This window comes from Belonocnema kinseyi, chromosome 3, assembly GCF_010883055.1.
Source record: "Belonocnema kinseyi isolate 2016_QV_RU_SX_M_011 chromosome 3, B_treatae_v1, whole genome shotgun sequence".
Classification (NCBI taxonomy): domain Eukaryota; kingdom Metazoa; phylum Arthropoda; class Insecta; order Hymenoptera; family Cynipidae; genus Belonocnema; species Belonocnema kinseyi.
Genome location: NC_046659.1, coordinates 79064086 through 79081318, shown reverse-complemented (window position 1 = coordinate 79081318; position 17233 = coordinate 79064086). Strand labels below are relative to the sequence as shown.

Below are 17233 nucleotides of genomic sequence, written 5' to 3'. Positions count from 1 at the left end.
TATATATATAAGAAGAAATTCCAATAAATGTTCATGGCCTTTAAAAAAATGCAAGGGATATTTAATGGATTTCAAGGAATTTTGAATACTTTCGGGTAATTAACGAGATTTCAAGGCATTTCCAAGAGTTTGCAAAATTTTTAAGGAATTTCAAAGGATCATAAAAATGAGTAATTTTGAAAATTCAAAGGAATTCTTAAAAGCTTTAAAAAGTTTCAAGGTAATTCAAAGAATTTCAAATATTTTTGAATATTGTTAACAATTCCAAGGAATTTTCCAGCTTTGTAAAAATATCAAGGAATTTTAAAACATTGTAGAAGATATGAAATATTTTAGGAGGATATTTCAAAAGATTGCAAGGCTTTTTCAAGAGGTTTAAAAAGTTTCAAGGGATTTCAAAGGATTTACAAAATTATAGGATTTTTTTTTTTAATTCAACGGAATTTTGAAAAACTTTAAAAAGTCCTAAAGTAATTCAAACAATTTGAAAGATTTTAGAGTATTTATAAAAATTCAGAAGATTTTTAAGATTTTGGAAAATCTCAAGGGATTTCAAGAGATTTAAAATGATTTAAAATGTTTTTGGGTACTTTTAAAAATTCCAAGCAACTTTATCTTTAAAAATTCCAAGTCATTTCAAAAATTTTTAAAGGATTTAAAATTTAAAATATTTTCATATATTTTAAAAGATTTGATGGCATTTTCAACGGATTTCAATAGTTTAATGGGATTACCATTGATTTGAAATATTTTTGGTTATTTAAGAATGTTCCAATGCATTTGCAAGACCTTCAAAAAGTTTCAAGCGAATTCGAAGGATTTAAAAAATTTGAGAGAATTTAAAAAGATTTTAAGGCATTTTCGATTGATTTTAGGAATTTAATAGAATTTTAGTGAATTTAAAATATTGTAGATTATTTAAAAAGGTTCCGAGGCATTTTAATGATTTAAAATGTTTAAAAATATTTAAAAAGATTCCAAGGTATTTCATAAGATTTTCAGTTATTTGAATCAATTCTCAAGGATTTTAAGAAATATACAAATATTAAGATTTCATAGAATTTCACGTGATTTTATAAGATTTGATGAGTTTTTCAAATATGCTTCGCGATTCATTTCAACTCATTTGGAATTTACCCTCTAAATTCTTATTAATTTATCCTCAATTCTTCTCAATTATTTTGAATTCTTTAACGTTTCTGAATTGTGTTCAATTTACTTATATTTTTTAGATATACCTAGAATTTTTATGAATTTCATCGAATTCTTCTCATTTTTCTTAAATTTCTCTAAACTCATTCCAATTTTACCGAAATCAATGTAATTTTTTAACTTTTCATAGTGCATATGAACTTATCCTGAGTTTATTCAAATTCACCTGAAATTCTTATACATTTTATTGAATTTTTTTATTCTTTTAAATTAAGAAGTGCATTAATCATATTATTAATGCACCTTAATCGCCTTTGTTCACTTTTTGGGTCAGAAATTAGTCAATTTTTTCAGATAAATTTAAATTTAAAATGGTTTTATTCCATTTTTAAGTAATTCTATATTAAAAATGTAAAAGATTAGAGAATTTTCGCTTTTAAATAATAAAAGTTATGGAAAAATCAGAGAACTTTGAAAATGAAGTTTTGCGGCCATTCTGATTATAATTTTTGATCGAAATTTAATTTTTCAGGATACTAGCATCAACGAGTTGCAGCAAACGGTGATACCTCATCGAGACTTTTTCGCCTGTGAATTTCTCCTATCGCTTGGAAGTCCACTTGCAAGTGCAAATAGTTGTGCGGGTATTTCAGGAGGTGGAGGGCAATATCAGGTAACTGCGAGTGCAAGTTTGGTGGATAAAAGTGGTAATGTTTGGAAGTGCGGACCACGATCTACTCTTCAAGTTAAAGTCCACGAAGAACCTACAAAACGAAAATTACCTTGATTAGTAAGTAATGATTGATTTCATTGAGGATAATATTGACGACCATTTTTATTTGAAATTATTTTTATTACAAATGAAGAATACATTATTGTAAAATGTTTACAGTATACGTTAAATGTATTCTAAGAAATTGTATACATTTTTGAGCAAATGTGTCCTAATAATGCAGTTCACATTTCTGTAATCGGAATGTTTGTACATGTACAGTGACAAAAATTTTGTAACAAAATAAGTGCTCTTTGTAAAATAAAATATAATAAAAAGTTCATGTTTGTACTGTTGGTCTTTACAACCTTTTCTTGTACATCTATTCAATACATAATAAATATAAATATGATCACTTTTGATATATTCAAGTCTTCGTACATCTTCATAAATTTCGCATTTAACAGTCAACAATTTCTAACATTAATAAATTACACTTTAAATTCTTGATCTCACAACCCCTGGTGCAGAAATTTTGAAGAAGAAAAAAACTTCAGATCAAAGAAAATTGGTTGTGAGACATATAATTTCTTTCTGAACGAATAACACTTAATGCTAAGATTCACCACTAAAATCCTCTCTCATGAAATCTCGTTTTCCTCCCGATTTCGAAACCAATTGAACGCCAGATATTTTCATAGTATCTGGTGGACCAGCTGCCTTGCACATGTCATAAATCGTAAGAGCAGCGACACTCACAGCCGTCAGAGCTTCCATTTCAACTCCAGTTTGTCCAGTGCATCTAACCTCAGAAAAAATATCAACCCCTTCTAAATTATCATTTAATTTCAACGAGACATTTACGTAATTCAGCGATAAGGGGTGACAAAGAGGGATAAGATCCGAGGTTTTTTTCGCAGCCATTATTCCTGCAAGTTGGGCAATTCCCAGCACATCTCCTTTCTTCATAGAGTTTTCTGCGATAAGTTTACCTATGGTCTTACCAACGCAAATGAAACCTCGAGCTTTAGCAACTCGTTTAGTTATCTCTTTAGATCCCACGTCCACCATACTAGCTTTTCCGGTTTCATCGACGTGAGATAAAGTCGAATATTTTCTCGAGGCGATACGAAATTCTTGAAAGTGTCTTTCAAGTTTAATTGTTTTATTATTATGCATTTTCTTTGTCAGATTATTTATGTACAAATTATTTTGTCTCTCTATTTTTAATTTTCTTTGTGACTTTGTTTTCTTATTTTTACTTTTCTTATTATTGCACTGGATTCTTCTTACAGGAGCTGAAAAATAAATGGAGTATTTCAATAATCTGTACTTTCTTTTTTTAGGATGTATAATTTAGTTGGTATGAATTAGCCACCGATGAGGATCATTGGTCGGTTTTCCATGTGGCTCAGGTTGATCATTCCTAAAACATTTTAATTTATGTGAAACTAATTTTACTAGCTTCTTATCAGTTTGAAAAATTTAGAATATTTATAACTGATTGTTTAAATTATTAAATATAGCACACTCTTTCCCCTATTCCCAATAAGAAAATCGAATTATTTTACTGTAAAAGGTTTTTTTCTTTTTTATTAAAAAGTCTACAATTACATTTTTTGTTCAGAATTAATCTCGCTTGCTTAAAAATTCTACTATGTCGTTAAAAATGCAACTATTTTGTTGAAATATCGTCTTTTTGAAACTCCACTGTTAAAAAATCACTAAAAAATCACTTTTAAATTTTTCTTGCTTCAAAATTTAACTCTTTTTTGGAAAATTCGAAATTTGTCTACAAAAATAGTTCAATTTTCTTCAATTTACAACTTTTCAAAATTTAAAATCTAAGCGTTGAAAATGTAATCATTTTGTTGAAAATTCTAGAAATTTTTACCAAACCAGTTCAATTTTCGACTGTTGAAAATTTAAGACAATTAAAAAATCAGTCAAAAATTCAATTCTCTTTGATCTTCAACCGTGGAAAATTGAACTATTTTGTTGGAAATTCAAAATGTTAATAATTCTACCTTTTTGGTGAATATTCAACTATTTTTGTTGAATATTTATCATTCTGCGATACAATTCAACTGTCTTCTAAATAATTAATCTTTTTCTCATGGAAATTCAATTTTTTAGTTTAAAATTGAAATATTTTCAATTAAACTATTTTGTGCCTTTCGTGGTTGAAAATGATCTTTTTGTTAAAAATTCGTCTTCTTGATTGAAAATTGTTTTGTAGAAAATTCTCAATTTTCTTCCATTTTCATTAGTTCAAAATTAAAAATCAAAACGTTGAAAATTCAATTTTCTTCAATTTTCAACTGTTTGAAATTAAAGACAATGAAAAACCCAACCGTTAAAAATTAAATTTTCTTCCATTTACAATAGTTGAATTTTTCTCAATTTTCAATAGTTAAAAATTTAACTATCTTATTGAAAATTAAATCATTTTGTAGAAAACCTAATTTTTTTTGAAGAAAATTCAGTTTTTAAAAATAAGAAGTTCACCTTTCAAGACAGAAAAGTAATCTTTATTGGTTGAAAATTCATAATTCTTACTTGAAAATTTATTTTTCTTCTAAAAAAAATTCTTTTTGTTAGGAAAGATCAACTGTATGATTGAAAATTCAAATCTTTGGTTGAAAATTAGTCTCTTTTGAGTAAGAACCCAACTATTTGTTTGAGAAGTAATTTGTTTTGAAAATTCAACTATTTGTTTAAACAATCACCCTTATAGGTTGAAAATGATCTTTTATTATAAGAATTCACCCTTTTCGATTAATATTTCTTTTATAAAATTCATTTTTTAACTTGAAATTTTAACTATTTGGTTTAAAAACAACGATTTTTGGTCTAAGTGCAATCCTTTTTGTTTTAAAATTTGATCATTTGGTTGAAAATATAAATTTAAAGTACTTTGTTAAAAATTCAATTGCTTGGATTAAAATGCAAAACGTTTAGACCTAAAATTTGAGGGATTTAACAGAGTTTTATATATAATTAAAAATGGCACCTGTATATTAATTTTATTTAAAAGAATTTCCCTTATTTTCATGAAAAATCACGAAATATCCCTTGTTTTTGTTGCATTTTGGATTATGAATTCTAGATATATAACATTAATGAAGATTTTAGTTATATGATTCTTACCTGCGTGTTGTTTTTTCTTCTTGAGAACAGTGTCGCTTATTAATTTTTTTAAATCGTCTTCAGATGCACCACTTCTGATTGCATCTCTTAAAGAAACTTCACCTTTTCCCTCGAATAAACAGACTTTTAAGTTTCCATCAGCCGTGATTCTTAGTCGATTACACGAGGAACAGAAATTTTGACTCATGGAGGTAATAAATCCAACTTGGCCTTGAAAACCAGGAACTTTGAACGCCTGTAAAATTAGATTAAAAATTATTTTAGAAAGATTGGATTAATCAGAGTGTTTACCCGACGGATTAATTTAAATTCCCGGTTTTCTTATGCTCAAGTTTTCATATCCCCGGTATGGGAATTGTACTTCTTTTTAAAATTTCCATATTTTAACATAGAATTCATTTGCAAAATTACCTGTTCGTTGCAGGAATTTTTATTCTTTTGAAAAATTCACTAATCCAAGTCAGAATTATAATTCTCCTCGAGAATGTTCTTTTCCAAGTCAAAATAAAAAATTTTTTGGAAAATTCTCTGAAACTATATATTATAATTCTTTTCAAAAAATCCCTTTTCAAATTCAGAATTAAGGATATCTCTTCCAAAATCTCCTGTTACGAATCTTTACCTTTTTAATTTAATTATTTTATACTTTTCTTATTTACTGAAGTTTACAATTTCAATTAAATACTAATTTGCGATTTTGAGAGTACACCGAATGTTAAAATTGCAAAGACTTTAAAGATTTCAAAATATAAACAGTAATTGCAAATAGCCTCTTTTTCATTATGCGTTTCGTGATTGAATAAGCTGAGAGTAATAAATTAGCAACAAAAAAAACTTTAAATATTCATTTTAGTACAATCGAATGAAATATCCCGGACAGGTAGACACTCTGGTTTAATAATAGATTTCTGAAATAAATTCAATAACAGGCTGAATAAAAACAAATTTATACCTTAGATGTATCGTTAGGTTTATCCGAAATTTTCTGAAATTCCGGATGTTTTTTTCTGATAATTGTGACCATTTCGTCGTATGAAACCATTTTGTTCTCTTTCCATTCATTTCCAGAAAATGGCATGTACTCGATAAACCGAACATCGATTGGTTTGTCTTTTGTAAAGTTGACGAAATCTACGAGTTCGTCATCGTTGAAACCTCTCATCACGACGCAATTCACCTGAATTCAATTTCTCGATTAAAATCACTTTAGATAAATAATAAATTGAAGCCAAAAAATGTTTTATCTCAGAAACGTCATCCATTAGTTTTTTAAATTAAAAAAATGTAAATATTCAGTGTTTTTAAAACCAGGATCATGATTTACTTTAACTGGATTGAATTCCAATTGAACTGCCAAATCGATAGCAGCTATTACTCTCGCCCAGCCTCTTCTCCTAGTAAATTGCTCGAATCTTTTCTCTTTGAGAGTGTCTAGAGAGATATTTAGAGAGTCTAAACCAGCTCTTTGAAGTGATGGAAGTTGTCGAATTAAAGTTAAACCATTTGTTGTTATCGCAATGCTCTTTAAGCCATCCAGTTGTTTCAATTGAGCTGCAAATGAATTAGAAATTCAATTTAGTTTTATTAAAATTATTTCTGGCTTTTTGAATACTTTAGTCATTTATTTACGCTTGAGAAAAATAAACATTCGTCTGATATTTATAATACACTTTAAATTTACCAATAATATCAACAAGGTCTTTTCTGACTGTCGGTTCTCCTCCAGTCAAACGAATCTTTTCGACACCTTCTTTAACAAAAAGATCTGCTATTTGAATTATTTCGTCTGTTGTCAGGATACCATCTCTTGGAGTAAGTTTAACACCTTCTGCTGGCATACAGTACCTACCTGAAGTAAACTAAAATTAAATTTTTGTACATTTTTGAAGGGAACACAGTTGATTCCTTTTTTTAACTAATCTCCATTTCATATTTTTTTCCTTAAATTAAAAAAATTCCATAAATACCTAAGATCGAGAATTTTCAGCCAATTTTACCGTTTTTTAAAAAGGTTTCGATTCATTTTTTAAGAACCGTAAAAAGCAATAATTTGCAACTAAAATGATGGATCTTCAACCAAGAAAATAGTTTTTTAACAAAGAACTTTAACTTTTAACCAAGTAGTTGAATTTTCAAACAAAAAGATTGATTCTCACCGGAAAATTTAATATTTAATATTTTAACAAAAAGTATTTTAATGTTTAGAAAAAAGTTGAATTCATTAAAAAATATGACTTTTCTCCTAAATAGTTGATTTTTCTATCAGAATAGTGGAATTTTCAATACAAGATGACCAATTTTTAACGCAATAGTTACATTTTCAACCAGACATTAATTTTTAATTAAAATTAATCTTAAAAGAAAACAAAATTGAGCTTCCAAGCCAAACTGGTTGACTTTTTCACATAATTGTTGATTTTTCAACAAAATAATTAAATTTTTAACGAAAATTATAATAGTTGATATTTGAACTTAAAATATTTTATTTAAAAATAAAAAATAGTTGAACTCACTCAAAAAATACAAATTTCCAAAATTGTTGATTTTTTAATAAAAAAGATTTTTGTCAAGAAAAAACGTTAACCAAATTATTGAATTTTCAACAACAAAATACGACTTTTAAACAAAATACATAAAATTTCAGTAGAATAGCTGAATTTACAACTAGAAAATTACATTTTTAAACCAAAAATGTTATGGACAAAAATGAAAAACAGTTAATTTTTCAGTTTAAAAGATTCGAGCAAAAAATACGAATTTTCAACTTCAATTTTCAGCCAAGTTATGAACTTTTAACTGTCATAATAAATCTTTAACCAATAAAATTATTTTTTAATAAAGAAGTTCTACTTCTAACCCATCATAGTTAAATATTTACAACAAAACATCTCATCGAAAAATGTAATTGTGGATATTTTAACTGGAATAATGTAGTTCTCAATTCCATAAGACGAATTTTTAAGCCAAAAAGACGAATTTTCAAAGAAGTAGTTGTTTTTTTTTAACGAAAGAACATTTTTTAGCCAAGAAAGAAAACATTTCAATTAAATTATTTAATTTTCTGGCCAAGAAGACGATTTTTTCACAAAATAGTTGTTTTTTCAACCAAAAAATATTTTTTAGCACGAAAGAAACAAAGTCAACAAGATGAATTTTTAACAAAATAGTGGGTTTATCAACGAAACAATCAAATTTTGTAGCCAAGAAAGAAAAAATGTTACTTAAATTATTAAATTTTCAAATCAAGAAGACGAATTTTTAACAAAATAGTAGAAGTTTCAATCACTAAGGTGAATTTTTAACCAAATAAAATGAATTTTCAACTAAATATATGAATTCTCATTTAAAGTGTGGAATTTTCAACGAAATAAAACGACTTTAACCAAATACATGAGTTCTTAATTAAATAGTTGAATTTTCAAGTAAAAAATATTAATTTTCAAACAAAGAAAAAAAATGCAATCAAATTATTGAATTTTCAAGCCGAAAAGACGAATTGTTAACGTAACAGTTGATTTTTCAATTAAAACTATATTAAAATTAAATTAATTTAATTGAGAAAGAAAAAAAGTCAAACAAAACAAATGAAATTTAAAAAAATTGATGAGAGTAAGGAATCGAAATCTCTCTACTAATAAAAATACATTTTTTTTAAGTCAACATACACATTTTTCGTTCAATGTTTATGATATGCCTATTTGATATAAAAAGTTTTTAATAATGAATTAAACCCCTTTAATTCGCTTTTTTCATAAACAAAATCTCTTTTAATAATAAAATTAAACTACTGCACAGCTGTGATCCCTGTTTCAGATATTTTAAGTTTAAAATGTAATTTACATCGAAGATTGCAGCGTTCGGTTAGTGAGATTCTTAAATAATTGTGATGGCGGCCAAAGGAATCGTTCAGCATATTCTTTCCAACATTTTCGCTTAATTTTTCTCTGAACTCTCGAACCTGGAATAAGTATAAATTTTATTAATGAATTTAAGGTCATTTAATTTTATTTAAACTAAACTGATATACATAATTCAAAATTAATTAATTATGACAAGAAATTTCTAAATAATTCATTATTTGCATATGTCTTAATGCAATTTATTTTTCACTCTTCCTATTAAAATTAAAAATATATGTCTACAAGGCACTTGAGAAATAAGCGAACCTACACATTTTTTTAATAAATAAATGGACAAATAAGCAAACTGAAACAAATGGTTCGTTTCAGCCATCTTTATAAAATTGAGATTTCTATATCGATCGAATTACTTTCAAATCAGGCATATCATCAATACATAATAACATCAATTTCAACTATAAAAAAATGATGAGTTAAATAAAACAGTTTAATTGTGAACCAAAAATTTAAAAATCTGCGAATTTTCAACAAAAAGATTAAATTTTTAACAAGTTGAATTTTCAAATGTTGAAAATTCAAGATAATTGAACTATTTTGGTAAAAAAAATTCGAATTCTCAACATGAATAAATTTTCAATAAATAAGTTGAATTTTCAACTGTTGCAAATGGAAGAAAAATGAATTTTAAATTTTATACAGTTGAAATTAAAAAAAATTAAAATTAAATTATTTTTGTTGAAAAATTCTGAATTTTTTTACAAGCAAGTTGAATTTTCAACCAAGAAAAATTGAAGAAAACTTTAATTTTGAACAGTGGAATTATCAAGAGCTGAATTTTCAAGAGAAAAAAGACAGATTTTCAACAAAATAATTGAATTTTGAACCAAATAGTAGAATTTTTATCCTAAAATAATTTTCATTTTCTTATTTGGGTTTTATTAATTTAGTTCGCATTTAAGTGAAAAGACGGAAAAGGGGGAAGTTTCTTGAAAACAAGAATTCAGAATTATTGTTTAGTATAGCAGAATTTATTATTATTTTTATAAAAAAATTCGCTTGAGTGACTACCTTTTTAAAGAACTAGTTTTATTTAAATAAAAATAAATTATATGCAAACTTTGTGATTGAGAATTAATCATAGTGTAACAAAACAACAGTTTACAGATTATTGTTTTATACTGTATACTGGGTATCTTACCCTGGGTGAAATTCCAGCAACGGTCGAAGCTTCTGAGAAACAAACACCCGCAAATTGCCTAACAAAATTAATTGACCGAAACATCTCTAAAAGGATAACAAAATAATTTCATTATAGAGACATAATTAAGAATCTCCGATATAAATTTAAAAAAATGAGACGACATAAAACCAATAATTTTCTTTCCTCAATTGTGTTTTGTACGAACATTTATGACACTCTTCTACCTTGAGATGTTAACGGATATACCATGAATAATTAAAAATAAAACTGACTTACCGTGCAAATAACCGAAGTATAAAATTGGATAATAAACGCACGTGTTTTGAGGCCAAAATAGGAATGAAAGATTTTTTCATGTTCTGCAGCTTAGACTGAGATTAGTAAACTTATTTCGTAATGATATTTCAACATCTTAAGTCATGTACTGAGTTATCAAATAACACACGGCTCTTTTTGGAGTGGCGTAAGGCCGTTAGACGACCAGTAACAGAGTAATTGAAAGTAATCATAGTGTGCATATGTAGATTTTAAGATTACATTCCTGGGACCCCAATATGCAGTTTTCCTTTTTTCATTGTTATTCTACGATATGCAAACATAAAAAATTGGAATTCATCATGCTTTATAATTCGTTTATAATCCCATATACTCTTCTAAAAAGATCAAATTAACACCATTGGGTTCTCCAGTTTTTTTCGTTATTATCCTATTTTCTAATTTCCTTCTGACCAATTTATTGTTACGTCCCTGACCTAACTGTAGTGACGTGACAGGAGCTGAGCATGAGCATGAGCATGATCGGCATGAGTCTGACGTTTGCTAGCTGTGAAACCACGGAGTGAATCATAACAATCATAACTGAGAACAAAATAAAAATATGTACAAAACAAAAGCTACATTTTCCTTTTATAACTTCTAAAATAATCTAAAAACATCAGAAAACTGATAATCTTTAGATTATATCCTTTATCTCGCGGATGACTGTTTTGATATGTGATTTGTAAATATTCCCCGGTTTTATTAGTTGTTATTAAGTTATAAAAGTGATGTTTCTTCCTATTTTTAGAATTAAAATAAAGGAATTTGGATAGTTCACGGTAATCAAGATAACGCCGAAGGAGATAAAAAAAGCAATCCATGGTAAGTTTCTTTTTACATAATATCTATAAATATAGGTTATGTATGTTCGGTCATATATCTTGAATCATTCGTATGTTGTTTTTGTTATAAATTGTATGCCAAATTAAATTTCCCTGTGAAAATGTACATTCATTATTTTAATAACGAAGGGTTTCGTCGTCCCGAAATTCGGGATGTCAAATATTTTTTATAAGCTTGACTGGCCGTCATGAATTTTCGGGAATGTCCTTCCCCTTTTCCAACTCCCCAATTTTTCGGGTCGACTCGCACGCAGTTATATTCCGGAATACTAGTCAGTGCCTAAAAAGAAATGATGCTAAACAAAAATATCGATATTTTCATATTAGAAATGAGAGAAAAATATTATTATAAAGACACGCATTATTAATTTGTTAAAAATAATATGTAAATATTTCCTTGATAGGGATTTATTTTTTAATTATAAATTTTCGAGATGCATATTGAAAAACTTAACCTTAGTATGATTTTTTGCTTGTCATTTATTCGCGACCATAGGGGAAAATCACAGGCCTGTTATGAAAAAATGGGAAAATTGTTGAAAGTAGAGTACTTTGAGATCAGAAGAAAAATATTATATTTATCAACCTAAAAGATGTTACACTCAATTTTAGTATCTTTCTAGTCATTTATGATTAGTTCAAAGGCAAATTAAAAATCTTGGAGAGACTTCAATGTAAAAAAATCCAAATAGTTTTTTTTTTGATTTTTTAGTTTGATGGCAATATAGTATTACGGCAGACAGTAAATTGGATCAGAATCATGAGAAATAATTTTAAATATAATCCTACAGGATTATAATCCTAATATAATCCTAATCCTACAGGTTGTTATATTAAAAAAATTCATGTCTTTTTGTACAAATAGAATTGAATTTAAAAAGGGCTTAATCCTCTTTTTAAACAATTATTTTTAATTAATAAGCACAACTTCCTCCCTTCAAGCTCGATAAAATGTTAAAATAAAAAAAAATGTTCCTCTTCTAATTCCAACAAAAAAATTAAAACCAAAACTTCCTCCCTTCCAGATTAGAAAATCTTGGTACCAACTCAATAAAAATATTTTTAGAAAAATGATTCAGAATTAATTAAAACCAAAGTGTCCTTCCTTCAAATTCGAAAAAATCTTGAAGCTCGATAAAATAAAAGCTTGAAAATAACAAAATTTTCCTCTTCCAATCCAAAATAAATTCAAACTAAAATTTTCTCCCTTTTAGCTCGATAAAATTCTTAACAATAAAAGAAATTTCCCTTCCAGGTTAGAAAAATTGTAAAACCAAAATTTCCTCCCTTCTAGTTCGATAAAATTCTGAAAATAAAAAATTGTCTTCTTCCAATGCATAAAAAAATTAGCACTTTGATGGCCAAGCCTAAAACTCTACGAATAAAAATTCTGAAAAACTGCAGGAATAATATATGGTCATTTTCTGATTGATTTTTGTTATAAAATTTGTATTTTCTCGGTTTCTATTGAGTGAACGTTGCTCAGAATGCGTAGCTGCAACAATGACCGCCAAAGAGTTATAACCAAAATTTATTCCCTTGCAATTGAATAAAAATGTTTTAAAAAAATTACCCTTTTCCGATTCAGAAAAAACATTTCCCATAAAAAGGTCCTCCTTAATTTTAAGAAAAATGGTAAAAAGATAAAAATGACCTCTTGCAATTCAGACAAAAATTTTTCGTGATTTCCAACTTGACAAGAATCTTAAAAATAAAAAAATTTCTCTCATTAAAAGTCTTAAAAAGAAAAAATAGCCTTTTCCAATTAGGAAATAAAAATATATAACCAAAATGTCATTCCTTCTAACCTGCTAACTCACTAAACATCATAAAAACAAATCAGAGCCTATTCCAATTCAGAAAAAATTGAAAACCAAAATGTCCTCCCTTCCAAATCAATACAAATTTCCCAAATTAAAAATCTTCCTTTTTACTATTTCAAAAAATATTGAAGAACAAAAATTCACCCTTTCCAACTCGATAACAATCTTAAAATTATGAAATCTCCTTCTGCCAATCCAAAAAAATGCAATACTAAAATTTGCTCGTTTCATAGTCAATACAAATGTTCAAAATACCAAATTTGCCTGCCTTCGTGCGTTTAAAAATGAAGATCTAACATGGAAAATGTTAAAATTACAAAATTTAGTATCACGCGATGTAAACTGAATGATTTCATACCTAAAAAAAATTGCAATTGAACTTGACATTTAAAAACAGTCTCCAAAAAATTCCCGGATTTTCAGACCAAGTGGCCACCTTGATCTAATTACATAGCTCATAGAAATATTGGAATTTAAGTTCTACTCACCAACAAAAGTTTAAAAAAGTAAAAATATACGCTATTATTTCACAGAAAAATGGAATCAGCAAGGAAGGAATTAAGAGTCAGTCCAAAGGCACCATACCAAAGAATCCGGGGTATAGAGAAAAAGCTGGATCTTATTAAAAGAGTAGATAATGGTGAAACGATTGCGGAAGTTTGTGCCAAGGAGAACTTACGACAAACTGTCCTTTCAAAATGGATGGAGAACAAAAATAAATTAGAAAATGTTGCTCACGCTAACATCGAGGTAATTCTAGCCCTCAAGGATCAGAGAACCATGCGGTTGATAAATGACAAGGTTCAAGATAGACTTCACCATTGGTATATGGCCTGTACAAAAAATGGAATTGAAATTCGCAATCGACATATTGCTAATAAAGCCAAAGAGCTTAACAGCTCATTTGGTGGAAAGACTGATTTTACGGCTACCCCCTCGTTTATTCAAAGTTGGAAAAGGAAGTATAAAATTGATACGATCCATGTTAATCGTCAGCAGAAAACAGACCAAACAGTTCTGGAACATTTTCGCGAACGTCTGCTCGAAATTATCGACGATGATGGGTTAGACCACCAGCAGGTCTTTATTTGTGGAGAATTAAAGATTGATTACAATACTCTGCCCACCAGGGAAGCAATGCTTCAGGAATTCGAGGGAAAATGTCCGAGTAAGTGTAACTTGAGAAAGGGATCTGAAATTGCTGCTGAAGAATTGAGTATAATGTTTTGCAGTAATACAACTGGAAGTTTAAAACTGCCTTTGATGGTAATTGGAAATTCGATGATTAATAATAATGAGGAACTGCCTGTTTATTATAAATATCGTGACAGAGACTTAATAGGAGGACATGCTTTCGAAGAGTGGCAACAAGAAAAAGGTATGCCTTGTGTAAGAAACTTTCTTAAAAAGCAAAATTTGTCTTCTATGGCTCTTTTGCTTGTCAGCCACTTTTACACTTCAGGGAAAATCGTTGGATTTGAAGAAAAAATTGCTTATCTTCCCCCAAACGCAAGTTGTATTATCAACTCTTTTAATCAAAAGGTCCTGAAGGAATTGAAGATTCGTTTCTGGTTAAAAATTTTTTCGTATATTCTCGAATCCAGGGAATGTGGATTTGATACGTCGAACATCAAGCTAGAAGAAGTTCTTCATTTATTGGATGAAGCCTGGAACGAAACTTCCGTTGAAGCATTTTCTCATTTTTGGGATTTCCTGTCAGGAAATTCAAATGTCAAAATGATCGGGTCGGACATTACTCCTTTATGGAAACTTATTTCTCTCATTGATAAATTTTATCGGGAAGAAAGTAATGCATGCCAAGTAAAGCAAGTGGAAACAATTGAGATTGATTCTGACGATTCGGAGGCGAAAGATGATGATGAAGTTTTTGTGGTGTATCTTGATGCAGATGGAAGGGAAACTAATTGTGAAAGAGAAACCAAACCTAATTCTGAAAGGAAAGAAAGAAACACTGATTTTGAAAAAAGTGACGCTAATTTTGAAGAGGAAGCTCAGCCCAGTTCCAATCAAGAAGAAGCTAATCTCGACTTTGAAGAAGAAGAGATTAACATAACGGTGCAAGGTAGTGAAAACGAAAAGACTTTTGAAAGAGAAGCCGAACCTGATTCTGAAAGAATTGACGCTAACATTGAGGAGGAAGTTGAATGCAGTTTCGTTGAAGAAGTTAATCCGGATTTTGAAGAAGAAGAGGTTAAAATAACTGTGCAAGGTACTGAAAACGAAAATACAGTTGTTTCTAATATAACTACAGAAGAGTGTATAACTTCTCTGGAGACGGCGATCCAGTTCTTCATGTCCAGAAATAAATACGGAGAATTTTCGGAGGATATTGAACACTTGAGGATTCTTCTAAATAGGGCTTGCGATATAGACATAGGTAAACAAAATTACAAAGAGATTTAAATTACCAGAAAGTAAGTTAATTAAAAATAATAATTTTCGTGATTTATTTTCAGAAATGGCTACTAACTGAAGATCTTCCCCTATGCGACGTGGAATCTGTAAACAAATGTGCAAACTATGATTTATGAAGAAACTAAAATCTTCAGGAAAAAGAGTTTTTTTAATATTGACTGTGTGTTAGGCTTAAGTAATATATTAATTAAAATTTTTTATTTAAATTATGTAATTTAAAATGTTATGCGTGTGTCTAGATATCTCGAAAGCTAAATGTTACCTAAAATAAATAAATAAATAATTTCAAGGGCGATTGTGTTTGTAATAAACGTTAATAAAATAAGGAACGAGATTATACAATCGTCTCAAATACAATCGTCTCAAAAAAAACCTTTACTAAAGATTTGAGATATTTTACTTGCAATTTAATCTATCGATAAATCTAGAAAAGTAGATCGCCAAGTCTAAACGTATGTTTCGGAAATAGTACAAAGCGTGATATGCCTTAAATATTTCCAATCCTTTACACCTCTTGCAAATTTTGTTAAAACTCCTGAAAATTCCTTGGAATTTTTTAAAATACCTTAAGATGCTTTGAAATCTTTTTAAATTCTTGACATTTACTTCAATTATGTGAAATATTTGACCATTTCTAACAGTCTTTCAATTCCCTTAATGCTCCCACCTAGAAATAATCGATTGGACACGATTAATAACCATTAAGATTAATCAAAAGTGGAATCGGTGTAAATTTTTTCAATTGTTGCACATGACGCGCACGTGTTTATTGTTTGGATATTAAATTTTGAGTAATTTAAGAAAAGTTTCAAGTACAAAAAAATATAATTTTAGGCGGTATACCGAATGAAAAGTCAAAATTATATGTGTTTACAAAATGTAAAAATCATACCGTTTAACGACGTGATGGTGATCTAGTATCCCTTCTAGAAATAATCAATTGAGATCGATAAGAAACAATATAACTAATATCTCAATCGTTCCGAATCGTGTTTCTTAATTGTGCCAAAACGATTGGCAATGATTGAGTGTTTTGCATTTCCAATTGTTTTGAATCGGGTACTTGGAATTTGCCACGTGATGGCAGCACTTTTGTCTGGAGGGAATTATTTAAAGACAGTTATTTACTTTTTCGGAATAATATAAATTTGAAACAGTATATATTATGAAATGAAGTGAATAAACATTTTGTAAATAATTCTTACCAGATGAAAGTGGTGCTACGAAAAAATGTGCTAATAGTATTTTATGTTAAAAATGTGAAATCAGATACACGATACAAATAAAAAAGTTGATTTTGTGATAATAAAGCAAAATTGTTATTTTTTATTATGAGAATTGGATTGTTTATTTGAGTGAAAATGTTTATAAATTGTTTTAAGTTTTAAAATCGGTTGAGATTTAAAAAAAAAGTAAGCGAATAATTTAGAAACGTGAAACTTCAGAAAAGCCATCAAAGTATTATTTTATTATTTCAAAATGTCAAGCTGTTATTAATTGAATAAAATTAAACAATTAAAAATTAATATTAGAGATAAAATATTTTTTGTCAGAAAGAGTGGAAATTTTCTGATTGCTGATCGTTCTAAATATTTAATTAAAAAATTTCAAACAGCGATTTCGAGTTCAAAAGTTTATTAATATATGTAAAAATGATAAGCCTCCTAGAAACTTTTTTATTAATAAAGTATTTGAAATTGTACGATATGGATTCAGAGGCCTTTAACTTTGTTTAATTT

At 28.1% G+C, this 17233-nt stretch overlaps 3 protein-coding genes across 5 annotated transcripts in view; 2 read left to right on the top strand and 1 right to left on the bottom strand.

Annotated features, from left to right (window-relative positions):
- The window catches only part of LOC117169458 (integrator complex subunit 7), a 20595-nt gene extending 18391 nt beyond the window's left edge, over positions 1 to 2204 (top strand). Inside the window, exon 13 of the mRNA XM_033355841.1 lies at positions 1685 to 2204. Within this exon, the coding sequence (XP_033211732.1) occupies positions 1685 to 1939 (255 nt within the window). The 3' untranslated portion in view covers positions 1940 to 2204. The remainder of the gene's footprint in view (positions 1 to 1684) is intronic.
- On the bottom strand, positions 1985 to 10658 carry LOC117169461 (molybdenum cofactor biosynthesis protein 1). 3 transcript variants are annotated; one of them, XM_033355854.1, is made up of 9 exons: positions 10352 to 10657; positions 10073 to 10158; positions 8855 to 8972; positions 6696 to 6863; positions 6339 to 6565; positions 5967 to 6191; positions 5015 to 5249; positions 3243 to 3290; positions 1985 to 3162 (listed from the first exon to the last, which is right to left on the bottom strand). In XM_033355854.1, exons 2-9 carry the CDS (start codon positions 10154 to 10156, stop codon positions 2480 to 2482), a joined length of 1788 nt encoding a protein of 595 aa, XP_033211745.1. In that variant the 5' UTR covers positions 10157 to 10158; positions 10352 to 10657; the 3' UTR covers positions 1985 to 2479. The 3 variants fall into 3 exon arrangements, with proteins under 3 accessions (XP_033211745.1, XP_033211746.1, XP_033211747.1); XM_033355855.1 differs by lacking the exon at positions 3243 to 3290 and having other exon boundaries at positions 10352 to 10658; XM_033355856.1 differs by lacking the exon at positions 10073 to 10158 and having other exon boundaries at positions 10352 to 10658.
- Positions 10659 to 10883: 225 nt separating this feature from the next.
- On the top strand, positions 10884 to 15815 carry LOC117169677 (tigger transposable element-derived protein 4-like). The gene is made up of 3 exons (XM_033356161.1): positions 10884 to 11215; positions 13592 to 15456; positions 15536 to 15815. Exons 2-3 carry the CDS (start codon positions 13596 to 13598, stop codon positions 15550 to 15552), a joined length of 1878 nt encoding a protein of 625 aa, XP_033212052.1. The 5' UTR covers positions 10884 to 11215; positions 13592 to 13595; the 3' UTR covers positions 15553 to 15815.
- Positions 15816 to 17233: the final 1418 nt, after the last annotated feature.

What these genes read in the sequence shown, in the direction of transcription:
- LOC117169677 (XM_033356161.1), top strand. Translation starts at nt 13,596, where the DNA reads ATGGAATCAGCAAGGAAGGAATTAAGAGTCAGTCCAAAGGCACCATAC.
- LOC117169461 (XM_033355854.1), bottom strand. Translation starts at nt 10,156, where the DNA reads ATGTTTCGGTCAATTAATTTTGTTAGGCAATTTGCGGGTGTTTGTTTC. An exon ending in TGGAATTCAATCCAGTTAAA is followed by an intron (nt 6,192 to 6,338) that starts GTAAATCATGAT and finishes AATTGAATTCAG; the next exon opens with GTGAATTGCGTCGTGATGAG. An exon ending in CCGACCAATGATCCTCATCG is followed by an intron (nt 3,163 to 3,242) that starts GTGGCTAATTCA and finishes TTTATTTTTCAG; the next exon opens with CTCCTGTAAGAAGAATCCAG.